This window comes from Nothoprocta perdicaria, unplaced genomic scaffold (genome assembly GCF_003342845.1).
Source record: "Nothoprocta perdicaria isolate Ctin4 unplaced genomic scaffold, notPer1 scaffold_287, whole genome shotgun sequence".
Taxonomy (NCBI): Eukaryota; Metazoa; Chordata; class Aves; order Tinamiformes; family Tinamidae; genus Nothoprocta; species Nothoprocta perdicaria.
In genome coordinates this window covers 602,656-620,960 of record NW_020455518.1, presented here as the reverse complement: position 1 = coordinate 620,960, position 18,305 = coordinate 602,656, and the positions used below count along the sequence as shown (strand labels likewise).

Genomic DNA, 18,305 nt, shown 5'->3' with positions numbered 1-18,305 from the left:
AAGGTTACTGTTCTGCTTAACCTACTTGTCTGGGATTTTTTATTCTCACTATCCTTATCCAAAATTTAAGGGGATGATTTTGTATTTTTATCTTGTATTTTATCTTGTATTACTATTTTGCCTGTCTCAAATACTCTGTGTTGTGACTTGGATTAAAGCACAACAAAATAGCCACTTGATGGTTATTTCCTTTTGTGGGAAGTGTGAAAAACCTAAAAGAAGCTTCTACCTGTCCTTTCTCTGCATTGCAAAGGCTTATAAAGCAAACATGCCAGTGGCTCCCTTCTTTCYACTTCATACAGAGTGGGAGAGGAAGGAAAAATGTAATTATTACTGGTACCCCTGTGAGTAGCTCAGTTTTGCTTGTGCCCACTCCAAAGAGGAAGGCAGAGCTGGAAAAGAAGAGATTTCTGCAGACAGAGGTAGATGGAGACACCGGAATTGCATCTTTTATGATGAAGTACATGTGTATCCAACATGTCATTGTGTACCCCAGTCCAGCGTACTGGGACCAAAAAAACATATTACAAGTAAGATAGTTAACTTGATTTCTTATTCTGTATGGTAACAATTTTGATACTGCTTCTAAATAAAAGATCCCGAAGTTCTCTCTGAGTTTAACTTAATTAGGTCAGATGAGGCTCTTGTGAGTTAAGTCAGCTAAAGAGATCATTGAAACTCACAGGTGGGGCCTTAGGAGCTATTTTAAAAAAAAAAAAAAAAAAAAAAAAAATCCTCAGAGTTTAGGATGAGATGTGAGGGCCACTTTTGTTGAAATAGCAGGAGACTGTAGAGACTAAACATAATTACCTGATTCAGAAGCTGGCCAGCTCAGTTATCTGCTCCTTTTTGCATTGGAGGTGCAGAGCAGAATGACTCCTGGTTTAGTTTTAGGAAAAATATCCAGTTGGGCTGGGCACAGATGGACCAGATTCAGCTGAGTCTGAATCAAAACTCCCGTTGGCTTCTTTTAAACTTTCTGAGGCTCCTACCTAGGAAAAAAAAAAGGCAGGGTAACGGATTATATCACTCAGATCTTTTTAGGTTTCCCTGGCAACTTGATTGGGAGATGAGTTCAAAACCGATGGGAGAGAAAGATGCCATTCCCTGCGTCACTGCTGTAGTTCACTCCTGCATTGAAGTGTTTTATGGGAGATTTTTCCTTAATGAGTTGGCTTTTGCTTGCAGCCTGATGAAGCTGTGGAACTGCTGCTACCGCCTTCTAAGCGGTGCGGACAGAAGTGTGATATGACCGGAATGCTTTTAAAACAGACTTATTGCATCAGAATTCTACTTCAGAAAAGTCTCCCTCAATAGAAAAGACTGTTAAGASTGAACATATATTTTATATATTATTCATAGCTCGTGCATACGGACTACTGAAAATATGAAGTATTTGTTTTGAAACAAACATACAGGGATGGTTTTGCAGATACCCATCCATTCCCTTTCTTGCTCATGTTCATGGCTACCTGCACGTGGGAAATTCCTTTAATCAGTTGAAGTGTTACAAAGGAAGTCTCGCCTATCCTCAATATCCCAAAATACTGAAGTCCCCCCTTTCACCGCTTTCCATGGGTAGAGTGAAGGGCAGAATTTCATGGAGCACCCAGGCACTCAGATGTGAATTCCATCCCAGAATTACTGCAGCTGCTTCGAGAATGTAAAGGAAAATCTAGAGTAAATATTTCCCCTTCAGTTACATGTGGCTCTTCATTTTCTCCAAGGGAGAAGCTTGCTGGGCAAACACCTGAGTGCTTAGCAACCTAAGTAGGAGCTTTTAGCAGGTTTGTTATTTGGTTACTAGAAGATACTTGCCTGAATTGAGCACTTCTTGATGGGGTTGTAAAGAATACGGGCAGAGTGGTTTGGAGCAGGGTGACCGCTTCAGGGCTCTGTGTATATGCTGGGTATTTTTATAATACGATTCCTTCAGGTTTTTTTTAGTGGGTATCATGAAGTGGGCATTTCCTCTTCGGTAGAGCTGGCCTCTGGAATCTTTATTTATCTGCTTGTAGGTGACTATGTAAAGTCCAGAGAGTCTCAGCATGACTCCCCTCTGCTGCAGCACTTGAACTTACCCGTGCTCATTTTGTGCTTTGCATCTTGAGAGTCTCAAGAATTCCCACAACTGCTCTCCCCCACCCCCTAATTTTTAAGAAATTTAATTTGTCAGTCCCTCACGTGGGATTTGTGGAAATCTTGGAGCTAGCTTCAGGGAATTAGGAGTATGCTTAAATTTTAAGGAGATTAAAATAAGATCAGCTTGCAAGCAAATCTTAAGTCATTAAAACTTGAAAAACTACAGTGATTGGCTTAAAACTTGTTGTTTTTTTTGGAAGAGCACAGAACTTGGAAAGAAATTATTCAAAAAACACTGTGAGCCCTATTGCAGCAACATGCAGTATTTCAGTTTTCATTTGCTTCCACATACAGATTCACAATGTCATGTAAAATGATTAGGATCAGCTTCTCTTGTTAATTTTTTTTGAAAATATATAATCAGAATGTATGAGAGGAAGATAGTTCTTGAGTTACCATGGTGATGGATAGACTTAGTAGTTTTTAAAAATAGAGACTGAATTAAATGCAAGTCACCTTCTGGTGTCCTTCACAATTCATACTGTAACAAACTGCACAGGATTTCTCTAACTTCTTGCTTTGTAGGGAAAAATGTTATTTAGGCCTTGATGAGGGAAATGATGGGCTCCATTTTTGGTAAATAAAATAGCTGCCTTATATTGAAATTGATAGCAAGCTCTCAGGTWTTTTTTGCCTTATCAGTTTTAAACTGCATTGATATTAGCTCATGTGTAGTTAAGAATAAACCTTCTGTTTTAGAACAATATCCCATGTTGGCTCATGCTGTTAAGTGTCACGCTATACATATAAAATGTATGCWTGCAGTGTTGGAATTTGATTTTGTTGCGTGACATTTTAGCATTATCAATGAGGAGACAACCAACAGCAAGACCAGATCTACTCCTAGGTAAAGCAGTGGCTTCCCTGCAGATCCTTTTGGATTTTGGGCCATTCTTCTGAGGCTGGAGGCTTCATTAGTAGACTAGACTAGGGAAAAAATCTCTTAATCTAAACACAAATTTGCGGATTTCTTCAGTTTATCCCTTTTTTCGTCATTTCATCCCTCTTCTGGGAGCCTAACCTGGGTTGTTCCAGATACGATGCTTGCACAGAAATTGCATTTGGAATAGAAGTGAGCTGTGATACGGCTTGAGTTTAGCTTCAGAGATGTGTTTTGAGGAARTAGAGCAGTTCGCTTTGGCCCTTTGATAAAAGCAAACCACTTGTTTTGCTTTTAAAGCAGGTAAAGTGGGAGAAAAACAGCCTTGGGAAGGTTTATCTTTTTGCAGTGAGCGAGCAGGCTTCATTGCATGTGTAGGATTTAGAAGGAACAGGATTGATCAGGACTTGTGGATATCTATTGGAAATAAAAGATCAGCCTATTGGGATTAATTTTAGAGAAGAGAGACTTTTTAAAATAGCAAACAAAGAAGGTCTGTCCTTTCGGCAGCCAGTATCACCTGTAGGACCGTTGTCTACGTAGTTAAAGAAGCTCCTGCGATTATGTCCATTTATGTCGCTTTTTGATATTTATGTCCTGAASATTTGGACAAAAAATGTCTCTCTAAATTCCGTTGCCTTTTATCTTTACTTTTSCTATGACCTTTTTTTGATTTACCCTTTTTTGTGTTCTTAATATATTAAGATTCTTAATTTATGGTTACTTGTGGCATGGTACATGCTAATGAGGTGGTTGTCTTTAACTCTCTTCCTTCATCTATTACAGAGATTCTCCAGTGAATAGTGTGACCAAGGCTAGAATTGAAAGATAAATAAAAATTAAAAAAAAGGGAGATTCACATAGCTCAAGTAAAAAGGTAGTTCCCATGCATGCTGTAATCACTGTAGAGAGCAAAAAATAGTAGAGTGAAGAAATAAAGTAGAGAGATTCTGTTGCCTTTCAAAAGAGCGGAGTGTTGCAATAATCCAGTATTAACAAGATATGAAGCTAAGCTGAGATTTCCATGAGTTTTCCTCTGGGACTTGTTTCGCAGGAAGGGAGCAGYGTAGAGTTTTCTGTAGTGTGTTTTGGAGGAGCACTGACACACTTGGAGTCACGGGGGAGGACATGAATGATCCGATTGGGCTTTTCCTTGGATTTCAGAGTCGTTATCTACAGCAGCTGAATTGAGTTTGCAGCTTCAGGTCTGACGATAATTGCAGGTATGTCAGCCCTTGCTGTAACACAGCTGGCTGTCATGACATAAATCTCCATGAGTGCTATGTCTAAATGTAAGTAAAGCCTAAAAGAGAGAAGGGGGGGGGGGGAACTCTTCACCCCCTGTTCCCCTTGCTTACCATGAGCAGCTATTAAAGTAATATAGGTGGCAGGGGGAGAATCTGCACATAMTATTTGTCAGAGCCCAAATCTGCTTTTAAGAATTACTCTGTAATATCAATGTAGAGGTTTAGAAATGATGTAATCACGTTATGTAATGGAAGTGTAATTTGRTGTTATTGAAACCAGTGATATTTCTATATTAGATAAAGAGATAAAGCTGGAATGCTACTATTAAAATAGTTGCAGAAGCCAGGTTAAATGCGTATGCATATATATATATATTAGCACACACATAGATACTTTTTTTAAGGAAAACTGTAGCATACATGGCTCTTTAAATATGCCAGAGTTTCCTCTTCCTCCTAAGCCCACTTCCCCAACATTTATGCTGAATCCAAAACCTGAATATCAGTTTTAACTCAATAAAACAAAAATTATTCTTCTTGGAAATAAGTGCTTGGGTGGAGGCACAAAATGTGTTTTACTGTTTGTGCCAGGGGGAGGAGAGCAGTGGGATTTCAGGCACGTTGCAAAGCACAAATGCCCTTGTGCCCGCACTGGTGTTTGCATCGCAGAGAGCTATCACTCTTCAATTTTATAGCCAGTTTTCTGGCAGTTTAAGCCCTTGCTGGGGCTCACTGCCCAGCTGTGCAAGTGCCAGCCTTAGTATGGGGAACAGAGACAAAAGGATCCAGCATTGAAGGTTTTTGAGACTACCTCCTTTTTATAGCAACGCGAATTTGTGGTGGATTAACCTAGCTGAGCGATCCCAGTGGCACATTGCAATGTAGCAAACCAATGATTAGGAATGAAAAGAGTTTTTGTACTATTGGGAATGGTCTAACAACAGGTGTTATAGTTGTTATCGCAAACTCTTCTATTACAGAACTGGATTTTTACTGTGCTTGTTACGTCCATGACACAGTTTTGGCTTCAAAATCATTCAGGACCAAGCAGCAGATATTCTCCTGGCCTGTGGGGATTTTCCCTTCTGTGTTTCCGAAGGTGACAAGTACGGAATAAGTCATGCATGTTGGAATGAGCTTCTGAGGGCCTTCGCTGCAGCATCCTCCTCAAAGCAGCTCCAATTAGGGCTGCTTGCTGAGGAAACTTCTAGTTCAAATCTGGAAGGCTATGGAATGGAGGTCCTGCAACCTGTTCCGGTATTTGACAACCCTCTGGAAACAATGTTTTCCTTTATCTACTTGGAATTTCCCTTGTTGCAACTTATTTATTGCCTTTATTTTTATCCTCTTACATCTCTGGGAGGACTCGCCTCCCTTACCTGCTGGTGATACCCTTGCTAATAGAGGCCAGGACCTGGTTGGCCCTTGCAGCAAAGCATTGCAGGCTCCCGTTCCAGTGGTCCTGGTGATGGAGTTGAAGTCATTTGCCTTGGGAGAGCTTCATGATGTTGCGCTCAGTCTATTTTACTGGGAATTGCAGCTCTGTCTCYAGTGCGTTGACTGCTCCCCCGCTTTGATATCATCAGCAAACTGCTCAAGAGTGCTCTCTGTTGCATGACCCACATTACTATAAAGATATTAAGCAGTGTACTGAGAGGTGACACTGGTAAGGGGCCACCAGGTGGTCCTGGTAATGATCCTTGCACAACTGAGCCCATCAGTCCAGCCAATTTTCTGTTATTCTTCTTGTCTCCTTGCCCCTTCTGCATCTTACCAATATGACTAAGCATGTGTGTTCTGCACAAGAGCTGTCCTGCCTGCCCCAGCCTGGTTATCTTTTTTGGACCCCAAATCTTACAATGCCATAGCTGAAGACCCATTCCCGTCTTCAGAAATAGTCAGCTGTATGTCAGAGCTTTAAACCACCTGCACCTTTAAAGATAACTGCAAATTGCACTGATMAAGTTAACAGTAAGTGCAGGGCTTCTGTAGCTTTATCCCTGTGATTAAAGAGTGAGTTCTTTGATTTAAAGAAATTAACTGCAATTAAATAAAGCAGTTATCAATTCATCAGACTTTAAACCATGTAACATAGTTGAAAACATACAATTCTTACCCAAGAGGTGCTGCTTGTAGCTTTTCAATGACCTGTTACTTGCAAGGCTCTGGTTTTGGCTCGGTTTTATTTGCTCTTCTTGTAATAGGACTCAAAAAATTGCAGCCTTACAAAAGCTGCTTATGATGCAAAGTGGAAAGTTAAATAATGATTAGTCTAGAAATCATAGTTTCTGTCCAGACACTTGGATAGAAGCTCTTCTGATACATCCAAGTGTAGGAAGCATATACAGATGGTGTTTGTGTCCTGAGGTGCCGTGACACTTAATATGATGAAATATTATGGCTAGCTGATTGATTTTGATAGCTAAGAGGATAATAAGTCCCGTGCCTATAGGCAGGGGGCTGTCGCAGGGGGAGACAAAAGGAAGAGAATAAAGGAAAATCTGCCTGTGCAGGCTAAATGAAATGACAGTTGAGCAACTACTGCTGGTTCTGTAGCGTCCTCTTCAGAGCACGTGTTGAAAATCTGGAAGGGATTCRGTAGTTCTGCGATACAAATGATAGGAGGAAAAACCTAGAGGGGACCTCAAGGTCACTAGTTCTTCTAATGATGCTGTTTACAACACACGTTTGTCTTGCCTGAAGAGAAAATCTGCAAGGATGGGTGTTCTGCAGCCTCTCAAAACACTCTTTTTTTTCTCCAGACTTTTTGATCCGTTTTGTTGAAGACTTGTATGAAGTCTGTGGTGAACCTTCTTTACAAGGAGCTTGTTATTTCTAGTTCCGTTTGCTATGGATATGGAGAAGAGATTATTCCTCTTGAAGTTGTTTCCCTTGAATGCTCAATGGTCAAAATGCAGTCGTTGCAATGTGTTGCTTTCTGGATATTCTTGGTGCTTTAAGGAATCCCTTAAAAAAATCAGCTACTACTTGATCAATGATATCTTCAAGGAGGGACTGAACTGCTTTTTAAATATGTTGCAGTATTATCGTGCAGAAACTATATTGCAGCAAGTGGAGGGGGTTTCTCTGTCCTGCGCCCTGTAGGAGATCAGCCCCGCTAATCACAGTGATCCTTTATAGTCTTGAAGCTGATGAATCTTTAAATCTGTTTAGTCAAGACCAGCTGTGTTGAAAAATGGCTTTATGAAAGTTGCAAAAAAAAAAAGTTAGAAATGGATATGCTGTCGTGATGTTTTTGATATTGTTTGAGGCGAGGGAATTGTGCATAAAATCAAATAGTTTTTCAGAAGTCTTTTATGTTTCAATGATGATATGCGAGTTCCTGCACCCCTTTAAACCTGCCCTTTTTGGCTTATCTTGACTCTAGCTTGTTTGGCAAGGACACATTTCTCAACTCTCCATATATAAACTGCAAGAAAGGCTGATATTTATGCACGTTTTTGGCCTGCTAATATTTTGAGTAGTGTACAGAAGAGCAGGTATTTTGGATATCTTCTGGGGCAGATCTCCAGGAATCATTTAGATACCAGAAGGAGGTGCAGGGTTGTGCCGCTGGCCACTTCTCCTGCTTTGGAGCATCTACTGATGTGGCATTTGGGAATGAGGGTGCTGCTTTATAAAACCCACTGTGATTCAGTTCAGAAATAATGCATGTCCTTTGATCGCTTCTGTTATTTCTGTTTTTATTACTTGGAGGCTTTGACCATTATGGCCAAGCTATATGTTAGCCCAGGGAATGATGCTTCCTGGTCTTGTCTATGGAGCACGCAATTCCTCTTTAAAAGTACTAGTTAAAAATAGCTGCCTTTCACCTCAGAAAGTGACCCTATTTAAAACAAATAGAAAAAAAATGAAATCTCCACATTCATAGTAATATATTGATGCTTAGATAATTGTTGTTATAACAGCGAGATTCCCTAAGCAGGGGGAATGTTCTGATGTATTCAGGATCTTTGTTTAAAATMTGCTATTTTCATAGCTGCCACCTGCAAGTCAAGTTAAAGAACAAAAAATCAGTTGTTTGTAAACAGGTTTTAGTTGTAAATTGCAGACTTCCTTCTGCACTGTTTTGTACTGTATTTAAATACTGACTTACGACCTATATCTTGAATTGCACTGTACTACGAGGTGGYAGTAGCTCAGCACCAGAGGTTACAGCGTGTCTGCTTCACTCTGTCTTTCATGGGGAGGAGGAACTTGCGTATGAATTGGTTATTATTTTGCCAGCATTCTTCTCAAGGCTGTRTGTGGTGGTGCACTTAATGTCAAGACAGAAGAATTACCCATTTTATATGTGTTTACTTTCTTCGCAGCATCAGGCTTCTCCTGTACCAATGTTTTTGGCTGATCTGAAACCCAGCTGTTTTGTTGCAGAAAGTTGATCATGCAGCACCTTCCCATTAGCYGTCTGGAAGCATCTTCCCTAAAACATAGTGCAAGGATGTCTATATGGAGGGCAAGATCAAACAGTGAAGAAAAAAGCATTGCTGTCTAAAATATTAGATCAGTATTGGTWTTTACATAGAGCAAAATAGATAAAAGAACCAGAAAGAATAATTATTCTGACTAGGAAGAAAATACTTGAGTATTTCCACATGTGAAGGTGGAATTTTCACATTCTTAGAGCTTTCTATTTAATTTCTCTGGTTGCAGTAGAAACAATTCCATTGTAATGTAAAGAACARAAGTACAAAACTTGAAAATCTGAAAAAATTGCAAGTCTTTCAAAACCCTCCTGAAACTAAAAGTAAAAAATGTCACTTTCCGTTGGTCTTTGGGCAGGGAATGTTATTTTTTGGTCTCTGTCAAGCAGTAGTTTATATAGAGAAAATTAAGTCCTAAGTGAATTAGAGTTTTACCTGTGAAGTGGCAGAAATTGATTGATTCTCTATTTAACTTGCCGGGTAGGTGGATTATTTTTTCCCATAGAGCATTTTTCTTTCCCGGATAGTGGTATCTGAGTTTGAAAACTCACAGTTATGCCTTAGTATTGGAGTTTTCTAATAACTCAGGAGATACTGCAGTTGTTTGTCTTGCTCTTTTTTCCCCCCTCYTAAGTTAGGTTTAATATTGTCAGTGTGTAAACAACCAGCTGTGACTTTACTAGTAGTTGGGTTGAGTTGTCCTGGGGTGAAAAAATTGTAAATCTATGAACTTTAGCTTATCACTAACTTTTAGCGTCATGAGTAACTGGGCTGCCTAAAATCYATGCCTCGAAAAAGACTTTTTTGTCTCTTCTGTTATCTTCACAAGAGTAAAAGCTGTAAAAGCAGCATGAAAAATGTGACTGTGAACTAATGCTTTATTAGTTTCTACGTAAATAGTAAGATACCCCTAATGTGAAATCAGGCGTTTTTGAGAAAAACAAATGGGAATTTTCAATTACAAATTTAATGTTTTGAATTTTACATAATTTAAGAAGGCTACTCCAAATACTTCTRTTAATATTATTGCCAAGTAATTGATTGCAGAACAAATACCATRCAGCAGAACCTGAATTTTCATGTTGTTTGCTGACTCTGAAACGACCAAAGACCCAAAGGAATGACGGAGGCTTTCGTAGGTTAAGGTACAAGAAACCAGTACACSCTTTTCAGCTACAACTGGTCCTTCCAACCTTGGAGTAGTTGTAGGAACGTGGTGTGATGAATGGTGGTACCTGGCCTAGGGTCGTTAGTTCCAAGGAAAAACAGTCAAACCAGTATGTGAATGCTGGCTTATGTACTATATATAACTGGAATAATCAAGTCTTTTGGTGATGTGGGTTTGTTCTTCTGTTAAATTTAGGTGTCTCAGTGTACAGGGTAATTTTAATGCCAGCTTTGGGCAAAATCTCTTGTTACTAATCTGTGTTGAAGGAGCTGCATGGACATCCTAAAGGAAGAGGAGTTGGTTCCCTCCAGCTCCCTCTTTTCCATGTGATGCGTGTCTTCTGGCTTTCTCTTTTCAAGATCGTTGCTAATCTTGCTCTCTAGTTTTTTCTCCTGGTGCTTCCAAGGTAACAGCTGAAGTGACTAAAAATAAACAACTTTTTTTCTACTGAGTTCTTAGATAAGTCTATCRCAAACTGTTTTGGATTCTTAGTTACGCTTTTGCCTCTCTGGAAGGTTGGTTGCCCTTCTATATTTTAGTTTCTTCTTTGTAAAATACCCTCTACCATTGTGTTTTCAAATTATTTTATACTCTGCTGTCTCCKTTGGAGCAGTTTTACCAACAACAGGAAATTAGAACTCGAGAAACCATCCTTGATGAAATGGCAAAAACACCTTTCATGCCTAAATTCCTTCCTTAGAAGGGAAAATAAACTTGTCCTGAATTACAAGGTTTTGTATTTCAAATGGGGGGGGGGGGGGTGGGAAGCTAAATACATTTTAATATGTAAAGGATTTGGAACTGGTTTCAGTGAAAACGATACAGATTGAAAAGGGAGAGAGTGTTATTAGTGTCACTTGTTGCTGGATACTCTGCATAAAGAATTAAATCTCTTAAGTTTGTCAGAATAATTATACCCTTCAACTCTGTTTCCTCAAGCTTGGTGGCAAGTTTATTATGACATTATGAAAGGAGGTTAATGTTCTTGTTAATCCTAATGAATTAAAAACTTCAATCTAATTTCAACAAAATAGCAGTAAAGCTGCAGTTTCTTCCACAGTCCCTTTATCATGCAGATTTTTCCAACCCTCAGCACCAGCGGTGGCAGCCAGGATTTGGTGGGCTGGGGACCAAGTGTCAGTTTGGGATATTTTTTCAACCAAATCTTTCCTGTTTTCAGTGTCCTCCTTCCAAGGGGCCTCTCCTCTTTCTTCCCTGGAGAATTCCTTCTTTTACATCCTGTTTTTCTGCTCATTAAAAAGCTAGACACCAATTTACACCCAGACACTTGTCTTATTTTGGCCACCTTGAGGATATTTTACTGGAGATCAAGATGACTATGAGGCTGCCGAGTCTAAAAGTAGCAAACGAATAGGGGAGGTAATAGCATGAGACCCAGCACCGAAGCCTTGTCAGAAATAATTTGAAGTTCCTTCTGTGACTCGTAAATGTTCWTGTCTTTTATTTGTCCCACGTTGTTATCTAATATAACACAGCTCTCTGAAGTTATAAATAAGGAAAGGCTAGAGCAGTTAAGGTAAGTCTCGAGTGCTGGTATAAAAACTTGTACTTGGAATTACTTAGTATTTGGTATAACTGAGTTTCAAAGCGGGGAAACTGCTTAGAAAAGAAGATTAAAAKAATATGGTTTTCCTTGCACCATATTATATTAGTAGCAAGAGAAAATAGGGTCTGAATTACATGCTCACGATGGACACTTTAGGCTCATGGGGTACTGGAGCACTTAGAAACTGCTGCTTTTTTCTTATTTTCCTTTCCTGAAAGGGAGTAACGTGGCACTAAGCCCTCCAAAACACACTTTTCACGATGCTCTGTAGAAAGCTAAATACAGGGTGTTGATAACAGGCTTAAGTGTTTCCCACGGTGCTTCATAGACAGCGAGAGAGGTCTTTGATTTAAAAAGTGCTTTTCAGGAATTAATGTCTTTTATAACAAGATATCTTGCTCTTCTTGTAATATTACCTGGGTCTCCTTTTGCAAGATATTTATAGCCTCGATAAGCTGTGATTCTGCACTGTTCATTTAGTGTGGAACAGAAGCAATATATTACCAGGTTTTTGGTCTTATTTATCGTTGGCTTTGATGTAAATACGCCATTTAATTTTTAGAGCAGATCAAATAATTGAGGTTTGCCATTTGTCACGGAGGGTTTTAATTTAATTGCTTTAGAAACACTGTCGAAATGTGCAACCCTCAGGGACGTGAAATACTTTTGGAGGGGCTCCAGCCCTTCCTTCATTGTGCAGAGCTGCTTGGAAAGCACCTCACATGGCCGGAATCGGAGYGGGAGCTCAGCACGAGTTCTGCAGGCAGGAAATTTCCTGTACGCCTCGGAGAAACGATGGGAATAATGGATCAGGAGAAGAGTTTGCATATATATTAGAAGCTGGAGGGTGCCCGTGCAAAAGCACCTTTCCAGTTTGAGACTTCATAGCAGGATTCATTTGTTCAATGACTTTTTTGGTTTGGTATACAGGGGTGAGGATAGAATTCCTGTAGCTTCAGACCTGGCATATARTCTAATAAAATGGTAAAGCTTTTACAGCAAGATCTCTGCTAGACTCTTAAAAGCCTTATTTTTGCTGTTTTGCTTTTTTATTTCCTTTATCAATGTTGCATCATTCTTTGTTTCCATTTAAGTCTTCCTGGTTCAGCCTGTGTTTAGCACTTAAACCCTTTTTAAATGTTTTCTTTGCTAGAAGAAATCTGTGAAAAATTTATTAGTAGCCATGTGAAATAGTTTCTCTGCTTTAATACACACTGCAAATGGAAATGCCCTCTAACTGCGAATACAGTAGGGAATCAATTTAAACCAGACTTAGATCAGAGTAAATAATTCCTGTTTGAGACTGAAGGCTGTGAAAATTTATGGGAGAAAATAAATACTATTCATGTTAATGGGTTCTTATTAAATAGAGAACTGGAGAAAATAAATACTCTTCATGTTAATGCATCCTTCTTACTAAATAGAGAACTTGAGGATGGAAGAATGAAAATAACCTAAGKGAGGTGCCCTCTTTCTCCATCTGTTACCTGTCTGGGAGATTAATGTCGTTCGTTGAATGTTCAAGGTCCTCTAAGAAGTCAGAACTGAGCCCTGTTTCCTATGGAAACTGCAGGATGGTTCTATAACCCATCCTGAATGTGCCTTGTAGTTGAATCTGGAGACTGCTGTATTTTCCTCATCTTCCTTATTTTTGCTTAGTGTAAATTTTCACTGTTTTTTCCTGTGTTTTCTAACTGTTATTGCAGTACATTTTACTTATAGATCCATCTAAAACAAAACTAGACATCTAGGCACACTTGTATGTATGTGTGCCTAAATTAAATTACTTGGGAATCCTTCCTAAAATGCTCAGCGAGACTTCTGACCCCCAATTTGCAAAATAAATAAATAAAATAAAATAAAGGGAGACTCTCCATCGATTCAGAGAGCAGAGCTGCTTCCACGGCGCCTGTGCCCTGTTAGTTCTGTGCAAGACTGAGAGCACTCATATTGCAATGTGGCAGAAATTTAATTTTAGGCGTTTGCTTCTGCTGTGCCTTATGTTTAGAGAGGGGGTAGCAGAGTAAGGTAAGGTTGTGAATATTTCTGCTGAGTCTTCAGATCCTTACTTGGCCATCTGCTCACAGTTCATATTTTTAATAATTTCATATGTTGACTTTGTCAAGTTTCCTTTTATTGCAGAAAAGCTCCATAGAGGCCTCATTTTTGCCTGACTTACCAGAAGTCATGACACCTAAATGAAGTACCTGTATGTTTTGTTTGAACGGGTATCTTGGTAGAAGAGAGAGAACCTCTTAGTGCCCTGAACAGAGGAAAAATGGGTAGCATGAACTCTGCTTATTCCACAATTCAGAAACGCAGCTGGATATGCTAGGGAGGCAGGTAATCCTTTTAGGTTTGGACTAACCTCTTTTTCCTTTGTGTGTTGGCCTCACAACCCCTACTATAGCCATATCTCTTATTTTTTTAATTACGTGCTCCTATTTGCCCCTTGCATTTTCTTAAACTCCTTTGCTTTTGTACAGGTGCCAATCTGGATACCTGTTTATCTGCATCACCTGCAAGCTTTTCTTCACGTTCTGTCCTTATCCTTAAGACTTCTCCTATCGATTGGAAGTACAGATCCGTTAGCAGTTTTATACTCCTCACCAAAATGTGAGGACTCTGGAAATGTGAGGCCATGCTTCATCCTGCACTTTAGATAATTGTATGTGAAGGCCAAACATCATCTAATCAGTGATGAGTTCATCTGTTTTATGCAAGCAGTACAAACCTAGAAGAGAATGTGAAGCCGTAGTCAAAAAGTATCTTATATATTATCAGATTATGGCAGTTATTTCTCTTTTTGTTTTTCTGGAATAACAGTGTTTCTTTGCAGTCAGACATATCCTTGTGATGGGTTTAATGTTAATGAGTGATTTGAAAATCAATGATCTGTTTATGACGGGAAGCCCTAGAAGAATGGTGCTGACTGGGGGGAAAAAAACACTGTTAAAACATTTCTTGTAAATTTGTAGGTCCACAGGGTTTAAGGTTTGGATGGCAGTAATAGATTTCGGAATAAGATTAAACAGTGAATATAGCACAAATCTATAAATTTTAACAGAGCTTATATATTTATTTAATAAAAATTGTTTAATTATAAAGCCTAAAAAAATTTGGTGAGAGAGGCTTTAGTTGTATGTTGCTTCCAACCACATTATTTCCTTTCATGTACTTATGAAGTTTGTGGACTTTAATATCTAAATTTAGCTCCCTATACGTGGAACAAGGAACTTGGGAAAAGCCTCTTCGCTTGCTCATGTAAAATAACTTTGTGGGCCTCTCTCCCCCATCGCAGTCCAAGGCAATTGTATAGAAAGTCTCTGAAAGGGCTTCTCTAGAAACACGAAGCTTCATGAAGGCAAAAGCGAATTTTTTTAAGTARGTCATTTTCCATAATACAACAGTCTCATAGATGTTTTCATATCATTTGGTATTAATTTAGGGGGAAAAAATAAGGCAGTCTGTTTAATAGTATCCCAAAGCCACTGAAGGTGTGAAACATGAATTAATTGTTATTTTGAAGCATTTTGTCACGGTTGGTAGGTTTGTTGTGTATCATTATGTATATATTTATATGTTTTTCTTTATATCATTATCATGTATCTTTTTATATATTTAAAAAGCAGACTGCAAGAAATGTCTTTTGACTTTTGATTTTTATAGAATTAATGAGAAGTCGTTAAAAAAAAGACAGTTCTATTTCTTGGAGTGGACCTGGATGCATGAAGATCATGCAAGTGACACGAAGTGGGACCTGTCACTAGTAATAGATCACAGAAACACGGAAAATGTATTTTGCATCTAGCTACAGGGAATAAAATAGCGTAACAAGGCATGCCTGAGGATGGGCCTGTGCTGCTTACAAAGAGATTTCTCAGTTTGTTAGGTCTATATAGATGCTTTGTTCCCAGCACACCCTAATTATTGCCTTTTAAATTTTCTTTTGCCAAAAAAGTTAACATTTCAGGTGCAAAGCAGTTGGCAGGGGTATGCAGTGTGCACAGCACATCATTACAGAGGGACTGCCAAGATGCTTCTGCTTTGGTAACCTGTGAAAAAGCAGCAAAAAAATAAGATGTGGTAGGTCCCATGAAAGCTCCCTGTAAAGCAGTTACTCTGAGATTGGCTTGAATTTGGATTCAGTTTCTCACAAGTTGAAGAAAGTTTCCAGTTTCTTTATGGGGCTCTTCCCACTGATTAAAGTTGCTCTAATGTCTACAGTGCTTAAAATATACGTGTATGTGTTTTTATTTATTTCTAATGTGCTGTCCAGGAAAATCTGTTTTGATTTAAGCAGGATTCCTATCTCTGTAGGGGAAAAAAAAAAAAAAAAAAAGCACTAATTATCTTAGCTTAATCATGAGTTTTGGAAGGGCTTTTTTTTTTAATCCAGAGGGAAAGTAAAAATGTGTGGTGCCCTCTGCTAGATGGACCTTGTCCGTTACTGGAGTACCTGTATTTTCAGAAAGGACGCTATTCTTTAGTGCTTTATCCATCCTTGCTCTGTGTATTTAAAGCAGGGGATATATTCATCAAAGAATGAGCCTGAAAACTCAGCCTGAAAGTGACTTTGCATCTCAGCGGGTTTGTTAGGGAGCTCTGAGTATGGTGATTTAGGAGCTGATTCTAATGATCATTTCAATGCAAACTAGTTAATCAGCACTATATAACTTTATTTTATATATATATATATATATGAAATAAATAGCAAATGTTCATATGGCAATGCTGAATGCCAGTATTGTCATCTTCTGTCTAAAGAAGTTACAATTCTTGTGCACATGAAAACAAATATTTCCTGTTACCCAGTGTAAGGTGATGATAGGTATGACTTTTAACCACATTTAATGAGAAAAGTTATCACACTTATAATAATTTAGATTTACCATCTGTGCGGGATATGCRTCCTGGCATAAGCATTTATAATTTGCTGTGACGTTTGGTCTCTGTTTTAGTTTTTCAGATGGAACCATAGTCATAAGCAGTTGAAAGATGGTGCATCTTTTCACTTCCACATTGATCACTAAGGAAGCTGCATGATCCTGTCTGGTATTAAAATCAGTGCCAGATGTTAATTAATGAATCCTTGCTTAAAAGGGATGCGCCGTGAGCTGTTTTCCTGACTCGTACAAATCTAGTGTAATACAATATACTGTATTATAGTAATACTATATTATTATGTCATATAATATATAATATAATGTAATATAATTATGCTAAGCCAGCGTTGGCCTTTCGAGCCTTGGTTTTGGTCCATGTGGTCAGTGTTTGCTCCTGATGAGACTCTTGTGTCTCAAGCTTTGCTTGCATTTGGGAGTGGAGTGAGCTGTTAAAAGGTACTGTCCGTCTGCTGCTGAGTTGGGATATTTGCATGCCTTCTGAAAAAAGCCRTGCTCAGGAACTTGGAAAGCGTTGGCCTTGCTGAATACGTAAAGAAGATGGGGTTTTGGGTGACCCTTCTTTCACAGACTGTGGCTTTTGTGACACAGCAAGTACTTGACAAAAATGGTGCAGCTCGTCTCGACCAGCGTAGATCTTTCTGAATATCTTTGTGCTCAGCTTTGACGGGGGAAATGGGAGATGTAGAAGCAGCTCGGACGCCCTTCCTTGCTTTGTGGGTCCTCTGAGAGGTGTTCTTGCTTGAGCTGCCTCTTTGCAGACCTCACGTGTAGTTATCTGCGGCAGGGGCGACTTAAGGTTCAAATTGATTCCCCAATTTGTATGAGTGATCTCTTTTGCTCCTAGTGAATCTTTTACCCATCGCATCRGGTTGCATCTGGAAGTATCCCCCTTGGCAGGGTTGAGCCTGAAACTTTAGGAGGTAAAAAATAATCCAGTTCAAATATGGTTTATGGGCCGACTATTTATCTTGGTGAATGCTTCCTTTTGATGCAAGCRTTTTAAAACTTCTGCAAAGTGAATGAATGTATCCTTAGGGTAATCATTTGGTGAGCTGATAACTTATCCATCATTCTCCTCTCTTTTGCCTTCCTTTCCCTTCCCTTCTCTCTCTCTCTCTCTCCCCCTCTTTCTCACCCCCAAAATGCCTTTGCAGAAACACAAGGTGGATCTTTTCTACAAGCTGCGCCACGTGATGAACGAGCTCATCGACCTGCGGCGGCAGCTGCTCTCGGGCCACTTGACGCAGGATCAGGTGCGGGAGGTCAAGAGGCACCTCACGGTGAGGCTGGACTGGGGCAATGAGTAAGTAAAGGTACCACCTGGTACTGCCCTTTCTCATTACTTTTAAAAAGCTTTTATAAAAGAAAAAGGGTATTTTTTTTTTCTTCCAGGAAAATTTGCAAGCAGGTAAAATATTGGGAAAATCAAATTTGGGAAATCAAATGCAACTTTTTTTTCCTGTGAGTTTATTGCATAGTTCTTCAGTGTTTACTATAAAAAATGTCTTTATTGGTAGGAGTTTACTAGATTAGCTGCTGTTTAAGAATTTTTAGCTCAATTTACTTCATTTGTATCACTGCAGTGGATATTAGGGCTGTGAAGGTGTATTGCTAGAGAATAAATGGGCCTTTCTTCTTTTGAAGAAGTGTTTTAGTGGTGRATGTAATAGGTGCTGTGGGGAAGCTGAGACTGCACTATTGACAGTTCTGGTGTAAAAATCRGCATTTTTGCCTGTTGATTCCATTGCCTGGAGATTTAGTCCCATGTGGACATTCCCATGTTGATTTTTTAGAGGACTTTTCARGAACCAAAGAAGACAACAGTTCAGATAGAAGCTGAAATGGCAATAAATTACCCCCAAACAAAAACTAGCCTTTCTCCAGAACTTTTTCATGGGGGGAAAAAAACAGGTTTTCTACTTTGTAGTTACAGTGCACCAGGCACATAA

The 18,305-nt window shown here is 39.1% G+C and overlaps 1 protein-coding gene across 1 annotated transcript in view; it reads left to right on the top strand.

The window, feature by feature from the left end:
• Positions 1-18,305, top strand: part of DOCK3 (dedicator of cytokinesis 3) — a 147,878-nt gene that overhangs the window by 31,984 nt on the left and 97,589 nt on the right. Inside the window, exon 6 of the mRNA XM_026041538.1 lies at positions 17,511-17,659. Within this exon, the coding sequence (XP_025897323.1) occupies positions 17,511-17,659 (149 nt within the window). The remainder of the gene's footprint in view (positions 1-17,510; positions 17,660-18,305) is intronic.